The following is a 20,331-nucleotide window of genomic DNA, read 5'->3' on the forward strand; positions in this document are numbered from 1 at the left end:
CCAGCATATTTTTTACCAGATGACCCCAAAATGTACCTAAAAATTAACCCTGGGTGCATTTTTGGTGCGTTTTCCATTGACTTTTTAAACGTGCACCAAAGATGCAACACGCAAGACTTTTCAAACCCAGCTCAGCAATGTGAAAAATCTCATAGGCTTTAAAGGCAAATCCATTTTTATGTCCTTTTGTCCCCCTGGAAAGGTAGGTTCCAGAGCAGCAAAAGTGCATCAGTGGGAAAGGGGTCTAACAGTCTGTAGCTGGTCCAAGATGACCAGGACTCAGGGGCAGTGGATTGAATGGTGCTGGCTGTTAGAGTGAGAAAATCTAGCAGCATAAAAAGTATGGGGGGGGGGGGGTTTGATGGGGAAGCATCTTCAAACTGAGAGTCAATGTTGCATTTTGTTGTTTTGTCTTTTAATTATTATTCTGTTGTATCTGGTTATTTTTAGCTGAAGATCTTCTTTAAGTGTCCATTCACACTAGTACGACTTGTCAGGCGACTTGGTCAGCCTGATAAGTCACGCACCGTCACGTCCCATAGTGTAGTACAGGAACGGTTCTAATAGGAGCGACACAAGTCGCTCCGACTTAGAAAAAGGGTCCTGTACTACTTCGGGGCGACCTGGGGCGACTTGCATAGACATTCATTATATGAAGTCCGTGCAAGTCGTGGCGAAGTCGCGGTGCACGCGACTTCACAGGTCGCCCCGAAAGTCGTGCTGCTTCAGTGTGAACCGGCACTAAAAGATAAGTTTGTTTCTTTTCGTTTTTTTCAGAATCATACTTACCTAGGTGGATGCAGCATCGGTTCCCCGTCAGCTCTAAGACTGAGGACCGAGCGATCAAACACCACTGATCACTTGGTTGTCAGAGCTCCGTGAGCACTATCAGTCACCACTGTCTGCTCTGACCCCTCCATACTCACTGGAGCACTGGGCTGTGGAGGGGGTGGGAGCTGCTGGTTCTGGCTCTCAGCAACTCGATGAGAGGCTGAGCCAAATGCTGGTCCAAGATTTTTGGGCGGATCCCGGCTTTATTATCATGATCTTCCCCCAGCCTGGACCGGCTCTGTGACTGACCGCTGTCTGCTGAAAACACGTCACAGGAGTGCACAACGAACTGCACTCATGTGATCCACAGAAGTACAGCCAAACAATCTTTATTTGCTGTCGGAGAAGCTGTAGAAATAAAGATAAAATGATGTGTCATGTTTGTGAACTCCATAAAGTTTCCTTGTGTCAGCTGGCTTTTAGCTCCACCCACAAACATCTTGTCACTATGATGAAGACAAAGATACAAAGTACACTGAATCTATAGTTTTTGTTTCTCTGAAGAAAAGAGGCTTTACAAATTTCCATTAAAAACATGTAACAGGGAAGCACATATCGTTAAAAAAACATTTAAAGCTATATGATCTGCAAATATTGAGCATGTATGTCTCCCGTGAAAATTCTTACCCTACGTTCACACCTATGCTTTTTTTAGTGTGTTTTGCAGTTTGCAGAAACGCACTACAGTCCATTTAACATGGTTTCCTATAATACATTTTCATATCTATGCGTTTTTCAGTTAGTGCATTTTTGGAAAAGGGACCTTTTTTCCCACAGCAGATTGGGTTTTGCGTGTAAGAGACTTCAATGGAGCCGCAGCAGAAATGCAAGTGTTGCAGTTTTTCATGTGTTTGCGGGGTTTTTTTTTCACTTTAACACACTGTGTACAGCTGGTTGCTAAGGAGCGAGTCGGGAAGCTGGCCGCCACTTTCTTAACAACTGATGAGTCATTAGCTGTCAGCACGTTGCCCCGCTGACAGCTGAAAGTAAAACAAGATATTGCCACCAAAAGAAAAATTGGGGAAAAAAACACGTGGTATGGATTTGAAGGGGAACTTCATGCTAAAATATTTTTTAAAAAATGGCGTGCCCCCCCCCTAAAATCCATCCAAGATTCATACCAGCACCCCCCCACCTGAACCATAGGAGGCCACATGCCCTCAACATGGGGGGGTGCTTTGGGGCAGGGGGGCTCTGCTATGTTGATGGGGACAAGGGCCTCTTCCCCACAAACCTGGGCTGTGCTTGTGGGGGTCTGAAGGCGGGGATCTTATCAAGATCTAGAAGCCCACTTTTAACAAGGGGGCTCCCAGATACCACTCCCCTATGTGAATGAGTTTGAGGTACATAGTACCCCTACCTCTTCGCCAAAAAAAGTGTAAAAGTGAATAAAGACAGTACAAAAGTTTTTGACAAGTCCTTTATTAAGTCCACAATAAAAAAACAAAAAAAACAAACATGTCCTATTTATCTGCTCTGTGCAGTGTTTTTTTACAGAGCAGCCCTGATCCTTCTCTCTTTGGGGTCCCCTGTCTGCACTCCTGGCCCCTACCTCCTGTAATGTACCCCCAAAACAAGCAGCTTGCAATGAGGGCACCCAAGCAGGTGCCATACTGAGCCGCTTCTCATTGGCTCACTGGCTGTGATTGTCAGAAGGGGGAGCCAATGGCTGCTGCACACAGAACGTTTTTTTTTACCTTCATGCATAGAAGGAAAAGCGGGCGAAAGAATTGGCGCCCGCAGACATGGTGAAGGGGATGCGACAATTTTTGTTTAAAAAAAAAAAATGCAGTTTTAAATGTGTGGTAATTTTTGGGACGCTGCCCCTTTAAGAATGCAGCGCAGTTCGGGCGGGAAAGCTCTACTCGCGCGCTCCTTCCAGAACCTTCAGGCAGTCTTTATAAGGGGGTCCACAGAAGGGGGTCTCTCACATCCCTGACTGGAGGCTGCCTGACGAGCTCCCCTCCCTCCCTCCCGTCGCAGGCACTTTATGTGGGGTATGTCACCCTTGAATCAAGGGGGGGACTTTGTTTTGGTTAATACTTGAGTTATATATTTTCGCTTGAGTTCTGTGACTAAGCGAGATTGATTGATTTATTTATTTATTGATATTTATATACAGATTGTATATTTTGGTATTGGTTAATAATTTGATGATTTTGTTGAATAAATAATTTCAAAGATTTTAAAATGATTATAAATTAAAACCAATAAAGTGCCGCGGCCATTTCTATGCCAAAACTAAGAATGGGAGTTGTGTATTTATTTATTAGAAATAAGTAAGGGTTGACTTTGCATCCTCCTTTCCCATGCATGAAAGAAAAAAATTCAGCCTTTGGAACCACTTTCATTTTCACCTGGTAATCCTGCCAGTAAGTCTGTTGTTTGTCACCAGAACAAGCTGCCCTGCATATGTAGCAGTTACAGGGTTGAGGCAAGCCATTTACCACTGACATGGGTGCTTACAGTGGTCAGCTCTGTAACGTATGTAAAATGTTTTTGATAAATTGTACAAGAGAATTGTATAATGTATGGCCAGCTTTAATCTGCTAATGCATCAAATACTCTGTTGCTCCATCATCGAGAGTGTGGGCAACCTAAAGCTGGCCATACTATACACAATTTTCTTATTCAATTTCCTTTAGATTTACCTTCAACTATGTATTGCAAGGGCCGGTCCGACTCCATACAAATGGAAAGAGTTTAGGTTTGACCTCATGCCTTTGGTAAATCTAAAGAAAAATTGTACAAGGAAATTGTGTAACGTGTGGCCAGCCTAATACGAGAGGGGTGTTACCGGCCAGGTCACCAGGTGAAAACAGCTGAAAAAAACTCCAAAATGCAGCCACTGCATCTAGTGATCAGTAAACTGTAATTTATTACATTTTTTGGTTAAATACCATTTTAAATCTTCTTAATAGTGCAAGTATTTCTTTGTCCCTTTCCTTAGATAAAGAAACTATGGTGTTATTAGCTGTAAATGTCTTTTTTAAAACCATGAACTGAGCTGACTAGAACATTTTTTTTGATGGAATCTGTTATATTCTCCGTGTTGTGAGAGACACAGGACTCTGGTCTGGAACAACGGTTGTTTATTCAGGACTCACTGTACAGCATTACAGGACAGCTCTGCATATCAATACATCTCTGCATGTGTCTAAAGATGGCCACTCTGCCCCTTGACCCTTGTCATCACTCCTGGGTGGAGCCAGCCTTAAAGTGACAGTACATGTGAAACCCTTCAGGTATAACACCTTCCATCCATACCTAAAAAAAAAACAAAAAACAAAAAAAAAAAAAAACAACAAAACGAGAACAGGCATAAAACAGTAACTCATAATTGTCCAATACAGTCCTCCAACTCAGGAGATTTACATGGTTTCTTCCACGTCCGGATGTGAGAACAACTTCCAGGGAAGCTCCGGGGAGAAAATGGCAGCGGATCACTTTCGGCGGGCCCGTCGAAAGTCTCGTAACCGGTCTTGCATTTGAAACCGGTCAGGAGGGCGACAGTGTCGTTGAGGACGGGCACCCAGCGACTCGGGGCTGGAGGAAGCAGGGCTGGCCGGAATGGACACCGGCGGGGCCAAGAGGGGATTCCCTAGCTCAGAGGGTGAGCAGACCTCTGGACCAGGGCTGGAGGGCTCTGTTGGAGCTGAGTTCAAAAGTTCAGAGTCTCCCCAAGCATCAGTCTCAATGCCTCCTGATCCGGTAGGAGCAGATCCTTGAGACACTGGAGGTGCAGCCGATGTCAGGGATTCGGGCAGCTGAGAACGAGAACGCAATTGGTCCGCATGCCGTCTGCAAATGGAACCATCTTCCAGGCAGACCCTATACATTTTGGGTCCCAAAGTCTCTGCGACGATAGCAGGAAGCCAACGAGTGTTGGAAGCGCCATAAGATCGGGCCCATACCTTTTGCTGGGCTGTAAACCGGGGAATCTCGTCGTGTTCGACCCTCTTGTCTTGGGACTGCCGTACATGTTCCTGGACCGTTTGAGGGCGGAGCATATCCAAAACAGTCCATGGCTGCCGACCCAAAAGAAGTTCAGCTGGAGTTTTCCCAGTGGTTGCATGTGGTGTGGTTCTGTAAGCAGAAAGGAAGGAGTCCAGCTGCTGGGGTGACAGGGACTGTTGTTTACTTGTAGCCACAGTAGCTTTGAAATAGCGTTTGAAGGTCTGTACAAACCTTTCTGCTTGACCATTTGTAGCCGGGTGGTAAGGTGCGGTCAACTTGTGTTTGATGTTGTGGGCAGTCAGGAAACCCTGAAACTCCTGGCTTGTGAATTGTGCACCGTTGTCTGTGACAATTTCTCTGGGGTATCCAAACGTAGCAGCGAGATGTAACAGTATGGAAATCGTCGCCTTAGTCGTTGGCTGAGTAACAGGAACGACCTCAGGCCACTTTGAATGGGCATCAATAATGATCAAAAAGGTGTGTCCTCTGATCGGGCCTGCAAAGTCCAAGTGTAGGCGAAACCAGGGAACCGTGGGCCAAGTCCAGGGCTGGACGCACCCTCGAGGAGGGTCTCTCGCAGTTTGTGCACATCCAGCACACGCATTCACATATGTCGTGATATCGGAGTCGAGGTTTGGCCACCACACATAGCCTCGGGCCTTTTGTTTCATACGTGTGCCCCCGGGATGACCAGTATGTAGCAATTCCAGAATGTGTCTCCGGAGGGTCTGTGGAACGATCACTCGGTCTCCCCATAAAACACAGTTGCCAGACACAGTTAATTCCAGACGCCTACGGAAGTAAGGCTCGTAATCCTGTGTGACAGTTGCAGGCCAACCGTACCGTACCCAGGAGAGTATTGTCTTAAGGAAGGTATCCTTGGCTGTATGGGCTGCTACTTCCCCGGAAGACAGAAAGGACAGGCTGGTGTAACGACAACTCTTGACAGGTGGAGAAGAGTCTGTTAATGTCCTTGTCAGACGGGACATGGCGTCTGCATTAGCGTTGGCATCATGGCTGCGATACTGGATTTTGTAGCTATATGCTCCCAAGAATAGGGCATAGCGTTGAAGACGGGCTGCAGTCGTCTGGGAGATGCCTTTATCAGGGCTAAAGATCTGAAGGAGTGGTTTATGATCAGTCAGTATGGTGAATTCCCTACCATACAGGTAAAGATGAAACTTCTTAATTGCCCATATGAGCGCCAGAGCCTCTTTGTCAATGTGAGAGTAATTGCTTTCTGCTTTTGTCAAGGACCTGGAGGCGAATGCCACAGGTTTCTCTGACCCATCTGGTAAAACGTGAGATAGTACAGCCCCTAGACCATAGGGTGAGGCATCACAAGCCAAGGTGAGAGGCCTTTGGAGGTCATAGTGCACGAGCATGCGTGACGCCAACAGCTTTCGCTTAGAAACTTCAAAAGCACGTTGGCATGCAGCCGACCAGTTCCATCTGGAGTGTTTCTCCAAAAGCTTGTTTAATGGAAACAAAGTGTGTGCTAGATCCGGCAGGAATTTGTGGTAATAGTTCAGCAAGCCCAGGTATGATCGCAGCTGCTGGACGTTGGTCGGGGCTGGAGCTTTTACTAAAGCATCAACTTTGGCTTCCGTGGTGTGTATACCCTCTGCATCCACAAGGTGGCCACAAAACTCCAATTTAGGTACCATGAATTGGCATTTCGCTAAGTTCACTTTTAGACCCTGCTCTTGGAGTCTGGCCAACACAAGCTCCACGTTACGCTTGTGTTCCTGGTCCGTCAGGCCCGTGATGAGCATGTCATCTAACAGGCACTGTGTGAAAGGAATGTCCGCCAAAATCTCATCCATTTTGCGTTGCCAAATGGCTGGGGCGGAGGCTACCCCAAACACCATCCGATTGTATTCATACAGTCCCTTGTGAGTGTTGATGGTTAGAAACTTGCGGGACGAAGGGTGGACCTCAAACTGTAAATAAGCTTGCCTGAGATCAAGCTTGGTGAACTTTTGACCTCCTGCAAGAGAGGCAAAAATGTCATCTACTCTGGGTAGGGGATACTGGTCTATCTCCAGTTGAGAATTTAGTGCCATGCGGAAATCGCCACAAATGCGTAAGTCCCCATTCGCTTTCTTTACTGGTACAACTGGTGATGCCCACTCGCTGTGCTCTACCTTTGAGATGACACCTTGTTCCTCCAGCCGGCTTAGTTCAGCTTCCACACCTGCTCGGAGTGCGAAAGGTACCGTCCGAGCTTTGAAGAACCTAGGCTGGGCGTTGGGTTTCAGCCTGAGTCTCACACAGTCATGCTTTATTTTTCCCAAATGGTTATCAAAGACTTGTGGGAATCGCTGTTTCAGGGATTCCACCCATCCCTCTTTATCTCCTGATGGGATGGTCACGGTGTTGCAGGGGTTAATGGCGATGTCTGGCATGCCAAAGTGAGCAATCCAGTCTCTCCCAAAAAGAGGGGGTCCCCCATGTTCTAGGATATATAATGGCATTCTCTTTGTCTGACCCTTGTAGGATACCTGTACTTTCACGTACCCCAGTGGGTGGAGTATCTGCTTTGAGTATGTCTGCAGTTTGATTGGTGTTGGACGGACAGTTGTTCGGATCAGAAGTTTTCTCCATTGTTTCTGGGTGATAACTGAAACTGCTGCTCCTGTGTCTACATCCATCTTGAGTTTCTTTCCTTCCACGGTTACCTCTACAGTCATTGCTGAGGGTGCTGAATGCATATGATGTATGTCCAATCTGTGGAGCACTTCCTCATCCTCTGATTCAGATGACGATGTATATCTTCCCACCATATATGCCTTTGTCCTGGGGTTCAGAGGTTGTTTATTTCGCACCTTCTTACTACGGCAGACTCGTTTCAGATGGCCTGCCTTACCACAATTATGACAGAGCTGATCCTTAAACCGGCAGACTTTGTGATCATGGTCTGTATTCCCACAACGGTAGCAAGCTGACTCCCGGCTTGATGAGAGTCTATATTTACCGTTAGCTGCAGTTTGCTTGACTGCTGTTCTGAAAACTTCCTCTTTAACCTCTCCCCTTCTGCTCTGGGGGTTCAAAGCTTCTGTATCTTTCACAGCCATTTCCATCACTGAAGCTATCTCAATTGCCTTTGTAAGGGTAAGGTCTTTCTCTGTTAACAGTCTCTTTTGGCTAGACTCACTATTCAGTCCCATGACAAACTTATCCCTCAGTGCAGTTGGTAAATACTCCCCAAAAGAACAAGTTGAGGCTAGTCTGCGAAGGGCGAGCACATAAGCCTTAATATCTTCACCCGGCTGCTGCTGCCGCTGATAGAACCTGAATCTTTCTGCAATCTCTAGTGGTTTAGGCTGGAAGTGATTCCCTAACAGTGTCAGGAGCTCTGCCAAAGTCTTAGTTGCTGGTTTTTCAGGGAAAAGGAGATCCCTAAGAGTGTCATATGTCCTAGCACCAACCACTGTCAGAAACACTGCTACTTGCCTGTCGCCTGGGATGGCATTTGCACAGAAATATTGTTCTAATCTTTCAATCCAAGAAATCCACGTTGTCTGTTCGCCATCAAATTCACTTAATGTCCCGATCAATGACATTTTCCTGCTGGGCTCTGTGGGTGTTTGTATTCCTGACAATCCAGAGTTTTTTTTTCTTCCTTTCCTTTCTCACACGGATAGTAACCTTGAAAATCCCACCCTCGTCGCCACTGTTATATTCTCCGTGTTGTGAGAGACACAGGACTCTGGTCTGGAACAACGGTTGTTTATTCAGGACTCACTGTACAGCATTACAGGACAGCTCTGCATATCAATACATCTCTGCATGTGTCTAAAGATGGCCACTCTGCCCCTTGACCCTTGTCATCACTCCTGGGTGGAGCCAGCCTTAAAGTGACAGTACATGTGAAACCCTTCAGGTATAACAGAATCTATACCACATTTTCACAGCTGTTACTGTAAAGAACCCTTTCCATATGTGGAGGTTAAATATCTTTTCTTCCAAAAATGAAGGAGTGCCCCCTTGTCCTTTGTAATGACCTTAAAGTGAATAACTCTGTACCAAGTTCCAAGTATGGTCTCTCTCTCTCTCTCTCTCTCCCCTCTCCCTCTCTCTCTCCCTCTCTCTCTCTCCCCCTCTCCCTCTCTCCCTCTATCTCCCTCTCTCTCCCTCTCTCTCTCCCTCCCCCTGCGTTATGTATCCTAAACCAGACACTGACTGTAGCACTCCCCAAACACTGTGCACTGCCATGCAGACTCCTGCACTATATACACAATACCGTACATTATATACTTCTCAAGTGTTCATTGTCTCAACAGTTGCTGGTTGGTATGCAGTCCCTGACTATTTTAACCACTTTACCACTGGAGGATTTTGCTGTCTTACGTCTGGGCCACTTTTTGCGATTCGGCACTGTGCAACTTTAACTGACAATTGCGCGGGCGTGCGACGCCGTTCCCAAACGACATTTACGTCCTTTTTTTCCCCACAAACAGAGCTTTCTTTTGGTGGTATTTGATCACCTGTGCGATTTTTACTTTTTGCGCTATAAACAAAAAAAGAGCGTACATTTTGAAAAAATAACAATATTTTCCACATTTTTTTTATATGAAATTCCCCCCCCAAAAATGTAAAAATCTAAATTTTTTTAAATTTTTGGCCAATTTGTTTTCTGCTACCTATGTTTGGTAAGAAAAAATCACAATAAGCGTATTTTGATTGGTTTGCGCAAAAGTTATTGCGTTTACTAACTAAGGGAAAGATTTCTGTCATTTTTGGCGTTTTTTTTTTAACGAGTAATGGCGGCGATCTGCGATTTTTTTTGCGGGACTGCGACATTGCGGCGGACAGATCGGACCCTTGACTGACATTTTTGACACTTTTGGGGGTACCAGTGACATTACTGCAGTAATCAGTGCTATATATATGCACTGTTACTGTAAAAATGACACTGGCAGGGAAGGGGTTAATTTTATTGGAGAGGGAGGGGTTAATGTATGCCTGGTGCTTACTGACGTGTGTGGGGGGAGGTGACTGAGTGACACAGGGACAGATCCCATGTTCAGCTATGCTGAACCCTGCAATCTGTCACTGTCTGTCACTTAGGAGATCCGCCCGCTTGTGTTTACACAAGCAGGCGGATCTCCACACTCGATTCCCCGACGATCGGGTAAGAGCAGCAGCGATCGCCGCTGCTCCTCCCCTGGCCCGACTCCCGCTGTGACTGAATACAGCGGGAGTGAGCCTCCGGCGGCATGCGCGTGCCGCCGAGAAAGGGGAGTGTCTGGCGACGTAGGTCTACGTCGCCAGACGATAACGAACCACTTTGCCGCAGTAGAGCTCTAGTGAGCAGACGGCAAGTGGTTAATGAAGTTCTTCTTTAAGGTAGGCTCAGACAAAGCAATCAAAGCATATTTTATATAAGGAAGCCTGGGATTAGTTTAACTACGCCCCTAAAACCGCCTGCCACTGGTGAGACTTTGGCCACGACCACATTTTGCCATACCATGCTAAACGCAATGCAGGTCATCCCCCGCCTCAAGTGCCCCTCATTCGGAAGCTCAAAAGTTGGGAGGTATGCTGCCGGGAGAAGACAGTGATTATTGATAGTGGCTATAGCAGCTAGCAATAATCGAAAGAAAATCTAGCAGGCTGGTTGTACCCAAGTCGATCCATTGATCAGCCTGCCCATTAATGGTTTGAATCTCGGACGGTTCAGCAGGAGATTCAAACCGTGTATGGCTGGCCTCAGTCTTGGAGAGCAGCCCTCAGCCTTGTAAAACTTGCTGTCTTAAAATTAAGTGTTTTTATCTTTCAAGAATGTGCTTGCAGTTTACAGATTATGTTATGGACACTAATACTCAGATGTTTCTTTAAAGCGGTTGTTAACCGCTGCACTTATTTATTTTTTATTTTTTATTACCTGCAAGGCAAAAGCATTATGGGCTAGTATGCATTGTATACTAGCACATCATGTGAAACTTGCATAAAAACAAAGCATTCCAGTGATGCAGCAGCAGCAGCAACAAACTACCAAAGGCGCCGTTTATATATGGTGAAACCGAAGTCATGAAATGCTCATAGCTTCCGGTATTTTAGGCCATAGAGATGATTGGAGCCATTCTGGTGTTCATTCGGCTCTATGGTCAACTGACGGAAGCACCGGCTGCAGTCTCAGGTTACCCGGTGAAACAGGAGAGCTCGAGAAGGATTTGCAAGCACATAAGGAAGGACACTATGGGCTCTACGGGCCTGTCTTCGGATTATTGGTGGCTATGGGACACTACTTGAGCTAGCCACCACACCAGCTTGAACTGCACTTATGGAACTCGCCACGTCACCAAGTGTTACTGCAGTGCTGGTTTGATTATGACCAGGATGTACTAGGTCGCTGGTGCTTGCCAGTTCACCACAAGGTTGAGTGGCACTAGTACCAACACTGCATATGAGAACCCAGCGGTTGTCGGCAACAGAAGAACAGGATCGGGTACGCCTGACCTTAGCAGGTACCACTCTCTGTCGTCAGAGCTATCTGTCAGGGAGCCGCTGCTCTCTACAGGTTTGAATAGTGAGCCTGATTCTGACAGTGAGGCTTCCCCATCGCTCTCATCTGTCATGCCCAGCATTGTGTAGGCCTCTTCACTAATGTACCTCTGTTTGGACATTTTGGCCCATAAATTTATAGGTACCTAGTGTGACTCATAGATAAAAAAGCACCTGGTTGTCAAGAACCAAAAAATTTAACTGCTAGTGCTAGCAGAGATCAGGCCTGACTCTGCTAACGCTGCAGTTTAGTGTGATGTGTATCGGAAGTGACAGTAATCTGCTAATACTGCACTTCTTGGGAGATGGGCGGAGGGGCTAAATGCAGGTGCTGGCACGTGTCGGGGCTGATTCTGCTAACGCTGCATTTTGGAAACACTATACTAAACTACTGGGGACACTAGTACAGTTCTGATCAGATCAAGATATTTTGTGTGTGTCACTGGCAATCAAAGGGTTAAAATATATTATTAAATATGCGGCGAGCAATCTGACGCTACCCTGTATTGATGCTAACTAACGTTAACGCTACCTGATGTCACCTGTTAAACGAATACAGTGATCAGAAAAAGGATCTGTACACTATAATAGTGACACTGTGACAGGGCAATGAAGGGGTTAACTGGGGGTGATCAGGGGGTTACATTTTTATTAAGGGATGTATGGCGGGTACCCTAAACCTATCTGGGACTGCCTCTAATTACCACTAACTGTCTCTTACACTAACTGAAGTCACAAGTGACACTAATACAGTGATCAGTAAATTATCTGTATACTGTATATAGTGTACACAGTGACAGGGAGTAAAACAGTTAACTGGGGGGTGATCAGGGGGTTAAATGTGTGCCTATGTGTACTGGTGTCAGTGTAGTGTTTGTGTACTCACAGTGGATGTTCTCTTCTCTGACTCTGGAACCCAAAAGGGCTCCAGGAGAGAAGATGACATAATTTCCTGTGCCCGTGTTTACATTTCACAGGCACAGGACATTCTGTAATTGGTCAGAACTGATTGCCAAGTCCAGGCCAAAAATCATTGGCCTGGACCTCATGACTGATTGGTTGTGAACCGAATCAGAACATTGCGGGGATGGCGGGCGCGTGCGCCCCCTAGACCTGTGCACGACCGGTTCATGCAGCCGAGTCACCTTACTGCAGTAAAACTGCGGCTGGTGGTCAGCAACTGGTTAAATAAACATAAGCTCTGCTTTGTTTGAGATTAACAGGTCCAGCAGAGTGCGATTTCTAATTTCAAATATTCCACATGCCTCTCCAGGTGAGATCAAGCTCCGCACTTTGCAATCACATCCCAGGTGCTGGCTCGGCTCATCTCCAACAAAACAATCAATTGTACCAGCAACAGGAACGATGCATACCGAGAGGCAAAAATATCCTTTCTTTATTAAAATAGCCAGCAGGAACAGGTTCTATTCTGCCAAGTTTCTAGCTAGGGGCAACAATTTCAAGAAAGCACTGTGTCTAGTGTGAGGGATCAGGAAGGAATTTTTTCCCTTGTTGTAGCAAATTGGATCATGCTTGTTGGGGTTTTTTCACCTTCCTTTGGATCAACTATGTGTATAGGATTGTGTATATGGGATTGTATGCAGGGCTCGAGTCCTGCAGGGATGCCTTGGAAAGGCGTTCCTGTACTTATTCTACAACAGGAACGCCGTTTCCATTCCCCCCGAGCCCTGACATGATCCCAGCACCACCTCCTGCTCTGGGATGGCAGATCGATAAGCCCCGATGGCGGGTTCCCGACCCGCCATCTCCGAGCATCACTTTAAACTTAGCCACCACTACAGGAAGCAGAGCTGATGCTTCCTGTATAGCTCCGGCTCCTGTCACAGGCGGAGTTATATCAAATGTACTCCGCCTCTGCCTGTGACAGGGAACAGGAGCCATACAGGAAACATTGGCTCTGCAGATGAGAGGGAGGTAAGAGAGAGAGAGAAAGAGAAGGAGGAGGCAAGGAGAGACATGAGAAAGAGAGAAAGAGGAGGGAGGAGGGAAGGAGAGGTAGAGAAAGACAGAGAGAGAGAGATGAGGGAAGGAGAGAGATGAGAAAGAGAGGAAGGAACGAGAGGTAGGAAGAGAGAGAGAGATGAGAAAGAAATAGAGAGATGGAAATAGAGCGATATAAAGAGACAGACGGAAAGAGAGGAATGGGGGAGAAAAAAAAGAACAAGTGAAAGAGAGAAGAAAGAATGAAAGAAAGAAAGAATAGAGAGGGGCGAGAGATAGAGAGAGGAGAAAAAGAGAGGGAGAAAGAGGGACAAAATAAAAAGAGACAGAGGAGAAAGAGAGAGAAAGAAACAGGGGGACCAAAAGAGATATGCCTTTGGTCCCTTTCACACGGGCTTTCCGATCCGGTCCGCCTGTCAGTTTTTCAGGCGGACCGGATCGGATGCTCCATGCAGCCCTACGGAGCAGCAGATGTCAGCGAAGACATCCCTGCTGACACCCGCTACTATCCGATCCGATCCTGTCCATGAAATCCGGACGGATGGAAACCCTATTTTCCATCCATCTGGAGGATTGGGTAGGATCAGATGAAAATGGACAGGCAGTCTGTTATCATTAGGATAATTATATATATATATACTTATTACTAAATATACGATTGCGCTAAACAAAAACCACTGTGTTAATCAATAAAGTGTATAATCAACAAAATTCTGTGCAATAGGATTTTGGTGTAAAAAATGTCTAGTATTTGGTGAAAATATAAATAACACAATCAATCAAATAAAAGTGTCCATAAAATAGTCCATAAAATAGCAGCAGATATCCGGATGTTGAAAACCAATGGATAAGCTTGTTATATGGCACTATACACCTCCACCAGAACACCCAATATATGTATGCGCTTACCAGAAGCTGCGGACCCCTTATTATAGGGGGTCAAACATGCGGATAAGATCATGAGCACCAGGCATAAGACAAAGGCACCTTTTCCCCATAGCCACTGTAGATCCCAATCTGTTAACCCGGGAGATGGGCTTTAACCCCAAGACATGATTTCTTTCAAGTCCTGCTCCACCAATGTCTTAAAGGTTTCTACAAAGTGGTTGGATGATGTCTTGGGGTTAAAGCCCATCTCCCGGGTTAACAGAATGGGATTTTTGTTTTTTATTGGTTGAGCCAGATGGACTTGTGTCTTTTTTCAACCTGACTAACTATGTATATATGAAACATGTCAGAACAGAACATTTTCTTGTTGGCTTGCAGAATTGTATTTTACATCTTGGCGTTTCCTGTTGTTTGTCCAATTGGGAGCATTGCTTCTGGTAGGGGCTTCTATAATCTGAATTATAAAATTCTCTTGTAATAGGTTCATACATTTCCACCCTTTTACTGTTACAGAAGTAACATTACTCCAGTAATTTTCAAGGTAGTTAAAATCTCACATTATTTCCACTGTCTCAGCTCTTGCAGTAATTTCTATCTGTGCAAAGTGCTAAGTCTCTTCCTCCTCATTGCAACTGGGGGTCTGAAACAACTTCAATAACTAACTGTGAAGTATTCACACCCATATGCAACTCCAACCATAATGTCTTAGCACCATCACACTCTACATCAACAAGGCTATCTTTCACATGCGCTTTTCACTTATACCCTATCTCACATAAAGAGAGCATAGCCAGGAATATTAATAGGCCAATAATGTAATGAATGAAGACAAAACTCAGCAATACCATTTAAATAATAGTTCTCTTCATGCACCAACTCTCCTATTTTTCTTGGCTGACTTCTGGCCTTAGTAAACCACACAAACAATTGAACATGGGACTCTTTCAGATAATAGTACATTCATACAGTTAGTCCTTACTGGTAGAGAGAAGACCCACAAATTTGGACAGGACAGGAAAAGGCCACTATGTGGGAGGTGACTGTATTAGTTCACTTTTCAGAGACCTGTGCTTCTTTCCCCCACGGAAAAGCAAAATATGTAATAAGTGAAGGATACCATTTCTCCATAATGCCCATAGCATTGGAGGGGTATTGCATCTTGGGAAATGTAGTACAACAACATCTGTAATGTCACAGCTTGTCTGGCCCTGTTGTAACATTGTGAATAAAAAATAAGTACCTGCGTCATATGTCAAGACCGTCTAGTCAGTAACAAACTTATTCCCATTTATGTTCTGTTTCTAAATACCAAGCAGACCATACATACCATCTCTTTAAACAAGTCTGTCTTTGTTCTCCTTATAAGGCCAAGCAAATAGAAATCCTGCTACTCCTATGTGAAACCCTTTTACGAGGTGCCAAAAATGGGAAGAATTACCACATATATAGAACAACAATGATGCATATATATATATATATATATATATATATATATATATATATATATAGTTACGTTTTAACACTTAATACCTTGATATTTCTTATGTCTGTTTATCTAGTATGTGCATATTAGACACTGAAGTTGGCTTTACTACAAGGTACCTCAACCACATTTAATTCTAGGAAACAGTTTTGTGCTTTAGTAAGCTACAGTAACAAACAGGTCTTCAAATGTTATTACAAAATGGCTTAAAACCTTAATAAAGTCTAAATCCTAAATATATATATTATATTATGTTATATTATAGTATAATATGACGTTTAGACATAGAGCAGATGTCAAGAATACTTGCTGTAGCTGTCTGATTCTCACTTTATAGTTGTGATCCCCCCGGCAGAACCTTATTTTGGGGGATAAAATAGGCTTTAGAACAAAAACTTCAAAAATAGTATTAAGAGTTTGTTAAGAATGTAAGTACTCCACACGTGTTCTGAATGCCATTCCACCCTCTCACAACTACCTGTTTAATGATTATCAAATGTCTATTGTCTGTGAGTTTAGAGCATACTGACATTATATTTTAGTGCATTTAATTACCTGAGCAGTGTTTTTGTTCATCAGCTTTCGGTTTTTTGGATGAATACAGTTTACTTAGTTCAATCTGAATAGTTTTTCACAGTCAATTACATATCTCTATTTATTTTACAGACATATTCTGGTCTTTTCTGTGTTGTGGTGAACCCCTACAAAGCCCTTCCAATTTATTCTGAGAAAATCATTGATATGTACAAAGGGAAGAAGAGGCATGAAATGCCACCTCATATCTATGCAATAGCTGATACCGCATATAGGAGTATGCTACAAGGTAAGCAGAGTAATATGTTTTTATGATATTTTTATTACATATAATGGCATGCAGCTGCTGACTAGCTTTTATGACAAAGAATGAATGAGGAGAATAAAGTAAAATTACAATTATACAATCTCCAGAGACCACTATGTGAATACAGATTTTTTATATATTGTTGTACAGACCTTAAGCTTTATTTAAAGCAGAGTTCCGGCCTCGGGGTTGAAATTTAGATAAAAATACCCCCGAGACAGTCTGGGCTAGTACATTCCATAATGAATAGCCTCTGAACTGTCCCGGGTCGCACTTACCTTTTAGAAGAAATACTTACCTTGAAAATTTCTTCTCCAGCGCTGCCATCTCAGGTGTGGGCAGCTGAAGCCAGCGCGTCCTTTTTTTGCATCCTCTTCCATGTCCTCTTCTCCCAGAATGCCCTGCACCGGCACTGCTCGTCAGAAGCTGTTTAGCAGGGAATGACGTGCCTGCACCGGAACTGATGAGCGGGGCTGGTGCAGGCGCATTGACTCCTGGGAGCGATGACATTCAGCTCCCAGGAGTCATCGCAAACAGGAAGAGACGGCGCAGGCCACGGCCACAGAGGGAGGAAGTAGAAGGAAGGTAAGTATACTTTCTTCTATAACAAGGTAAGTAAAGAAAAAACAATTTGGGAGCATCCATTTGTTTTTCAGGGCAATCTCAGCAAGCGGATGGGCTAAAGTGGTTTTTGAGCCCGGAACTCCGCTTTAAGTGGAGATCCAGCCACAGTTAATAGGTTGGGAAAGGTATAGTATCTCTCTTAACTTTTAATTGCCCTCTCTGTACCCATTGGGGAAATTTCTCATAGCAATAAACAACTATAGAACACTTTTTTTAACTAAAAAAAGGGAAATGATAGGACAACTAATACATTTTTTAAGGCCTGTGTCCCTACAGAGGATATTTCCCTTTACCCACTAAATAAAAAAAAAAAAAAAAGTTTTCCTTCAGTTGAGTAGTTACATAGTTACATAGTAGGTGAGGTTGAATAAAGACAATATTCCATCCAGTTCAACCTGTGTAGGTGTGTGTGGCCGTAATCATCTCACATACCCCTGTAGTAGTGAAAGCCCTACTCTTCTGGCTCCCTAACAGTGATCAGGGGGACTCAATCAGGACCCGATAACAAGACACACAGGGACCCTGGGAAACTTTTTTGATATCTGGCCTTAGTCTGACTGGATAGGACATACTAATTTGTAGTGGCACTAACACCAATTATTTTTTTGTGCATCTTTTCCACTGACTACCAATGCATGAAATTCAAATTTTACATTGGTTAATGGGAGGAGGAAAACCCTTTATACTGGTGGTCAGCCAATTAAATTAAGAGGGATTCTTTTACTACTAACCACCAATATAAAAGGAATTTATCCCACTGACCCGCAATGTAAGGAACATTATAACCACCAACCATTATAGTTCTTACTGACTGGGTTCAAGGCATTGAGGGGTAGTGTAGGTGAGGTGCTGGATTAAGATTAAGATCTTTAAACCATCACACTAAAGGGTTGATTTACTAAAGGCAAATAGAATGTGCACTTTGCAAAGTGCAGTTGCACTCTACAAGCGCAGTTGCTCCAGAGCTTAGTGAATGAAGTAAAGCTTCACTGTGCAAATAATATCCAATCACGTGCAAGGAAAATGAAAAAAACAGCATTTTTGCTTGCACATGATTGGATAATGGAAGTCAGCAGAGCTTATGCTCATTTACTAAGCTCTGAAGCATTGGTGTGCTGTCATGTTGGAACAGGAAGGGCCAACTCAAACTGTTCCCACAAAGTTGGTAGCATAAAATTATTCAAAATGTCTTGGTATGCTGACACCTTAAGAGTTCCCTTCACTGGAACTAAGGGGCCAAGCCCAACCCCTGAAAAACAACCCCACACCCTAATCCCCCCTCCACCAAATGATTTGGACCAGTGAACAAAACAAGCTTCATAAAAACATGGATGAGCAAGTTTGGGGTGGAGGAACTTGACTGGCCTGCACAGAGTCCTGACCTCAAGCCAACAGAACACCTTTGGGATGGATTATAGCAGAGACTGTGAGCCAGGCCTTCTCTCCAACATCAGTGCCTGACCTCACAAATGCCCTTCTGGAAGAATGGTCAAAGATTCCCATAGACACACTCCTAAACTTTGCGGATAGCCTTCCCAGAAGAGTTAAAGCTGTTTTAGCTGCAAACGGTTGGGCCAACTCAAAATTGAACCCTATGGACTAGGACTGCCTTTAGGTGCATGTGCATGTAAAGGCAGGTGTCCCAATACTTTTGGTAATATAGCGTATGCAGCAAAAGTAGCTATAGGATTAAAAATAAAAGCACCTGGGTTGAAATATCATACAAGGAATAATATTCAATGGTCACATGCTTTGGCTGCCAAATTATGTGACAAATCATTTGGATGCTGATGCAGGTCTAATTACCTACTAATGTCATCTCCTGTCAGAGATTTATGTTTTGAGGCCAATAAATACTTTTACTACAGTGTTCATGCCCTGATGAAAGGGGATTTTTGCCCCTGAAACAAGTTGACTGCTTTTTGTTTTCCTGTTGTCACTTGTGATAGCAATAAGAAAATATATATATTATTACATATATTTTATATTATTATATATTTCTTATATTATAATTGTATATAACATTTAAAAATGTTTTATATCGGTGTATGTTCAAAGCAGTTTTTGCGCAAAGTTCTATGTCTGGAGTTTTTTATAATAAAAATCTTAGCCAGTATTCCACGGTTAGCAGTTTTCAGTAGCATTGCACAGTTTAGGCTTTAGAGAGTTAAAGTCCATACACTGTTGGATATAAATGGTAAGATATCTATGTGGGATCTGTGCCTTGTCCCCAGTGTCACACAAAGCTGTAAGACATCTAGAAAATGAAGTATTTCCAAATATAAAAGTCAAGCAATAGAAAAGGAACAGCACTTGCAGACTGTTGTTGCCTTATTTGGTAGGAACGTAAAAGTAGAATCATAATACATTTTAAAGCAGAGAGTGTGGCCAAGTTACTGTGTGAAGATAGTGCTACTAGTTTTATGAGGATGATTTTTATGTAAACCTTTTTCATTTCACCATGGGAAAAAAGCTTTTAAAGCCGGACTTTCTTTACTCTTCTTTTCATTGCTGGTTTTTGAATCGTTATCATTTAACAAAACTAAAACTTAAACATAGGTGTTAAAGGATGTCTACTGTATCAGCTGGCAGACCTTTGTGGTAGGAAAAATGATCCAGTATCTACCTCATCTCTAACCTTCTGCTGATCATGCAGATAAAGTAAAATGTTAACTCTGAGCCTTTTTGCCATATTTCAAGCTGATATGTTCATATCTGTTTTCGATTTATTACTGGGAAATAAAAGGACAGCAAAGCAATTCCATCTTTATGGCAGATTCCTGCATATAATTCTGTATTTATCAGTGATCTACATGCAATTATATGCATAGTTCATTGAGTTTAAGACACATCCTGAAGTTTGGGTCCAGAGAAAGCCAAAGCAAAACCCCTTAGGCCAATGTTGTCAATTTTGTCACACAAATGGAGAAATAACATCCCTTGTTGCCCCAAAAGAGCAGTTGACCAAGGTGCTAATTCGCCCCCACCATGAATTTTTACACAGAGACCCATCTTTTATGTTTTACATGAAAATTTCAATTTATACCACTTTATGGTAGGATGTTATATCCAGAAGATCCAGCTCTCCTTCTATTTTTCATATGGTCAAGATTTTAAAGATGAATCTCAGGCACGGTATATTTTGACATAGTTCAATTGGTCTAGCTTGGAGCAATGTAGCTATGTATATACCACATCTAGGGGATGCCCCTGGAAGCTAGCAATAACTGAAGAA

At 43.7% G+C, this 20,331-nt stretch overlaps 1 protein-coding gene across 3 annotated transcripts in view; it reads left to right on the forward strand.

Annotated features, from left to right (window-relative positions):
* MYH11 (myosin heavy chain 11) overlaps nucleotides 1-20,331 on the forward strand; it is a 146,236-nt gene that overhangs the window by 27,099 nt on the left and 98,806 nt on the right. For all 3 annotated transcript variants that reach the window (XM_082260656.1, XM_082260657.1, XM_082260658.1), the window contains exon 3: nucleotides 16,298-16,454. In XM_082260656.1, the coding sequence (XP_082116782.1) occupies nucleotides 16,298-16,454 (157 nt within the window). The remainder of the gene's footprint in view (nucleotides 1-16,297; nucleotides 16,455-20,331) is intronic.

This window comes from Pelophylax lessonae, assembly GCF_965119305.1.
Source record: "Pelophylax lessonae genome assembly, chromosome: 6".
NCBI lineage: Eukaryota > Metazoa > Chordata > Amphibia > Anura > Ranidae > Pelophylax > Pelophylax lessonae.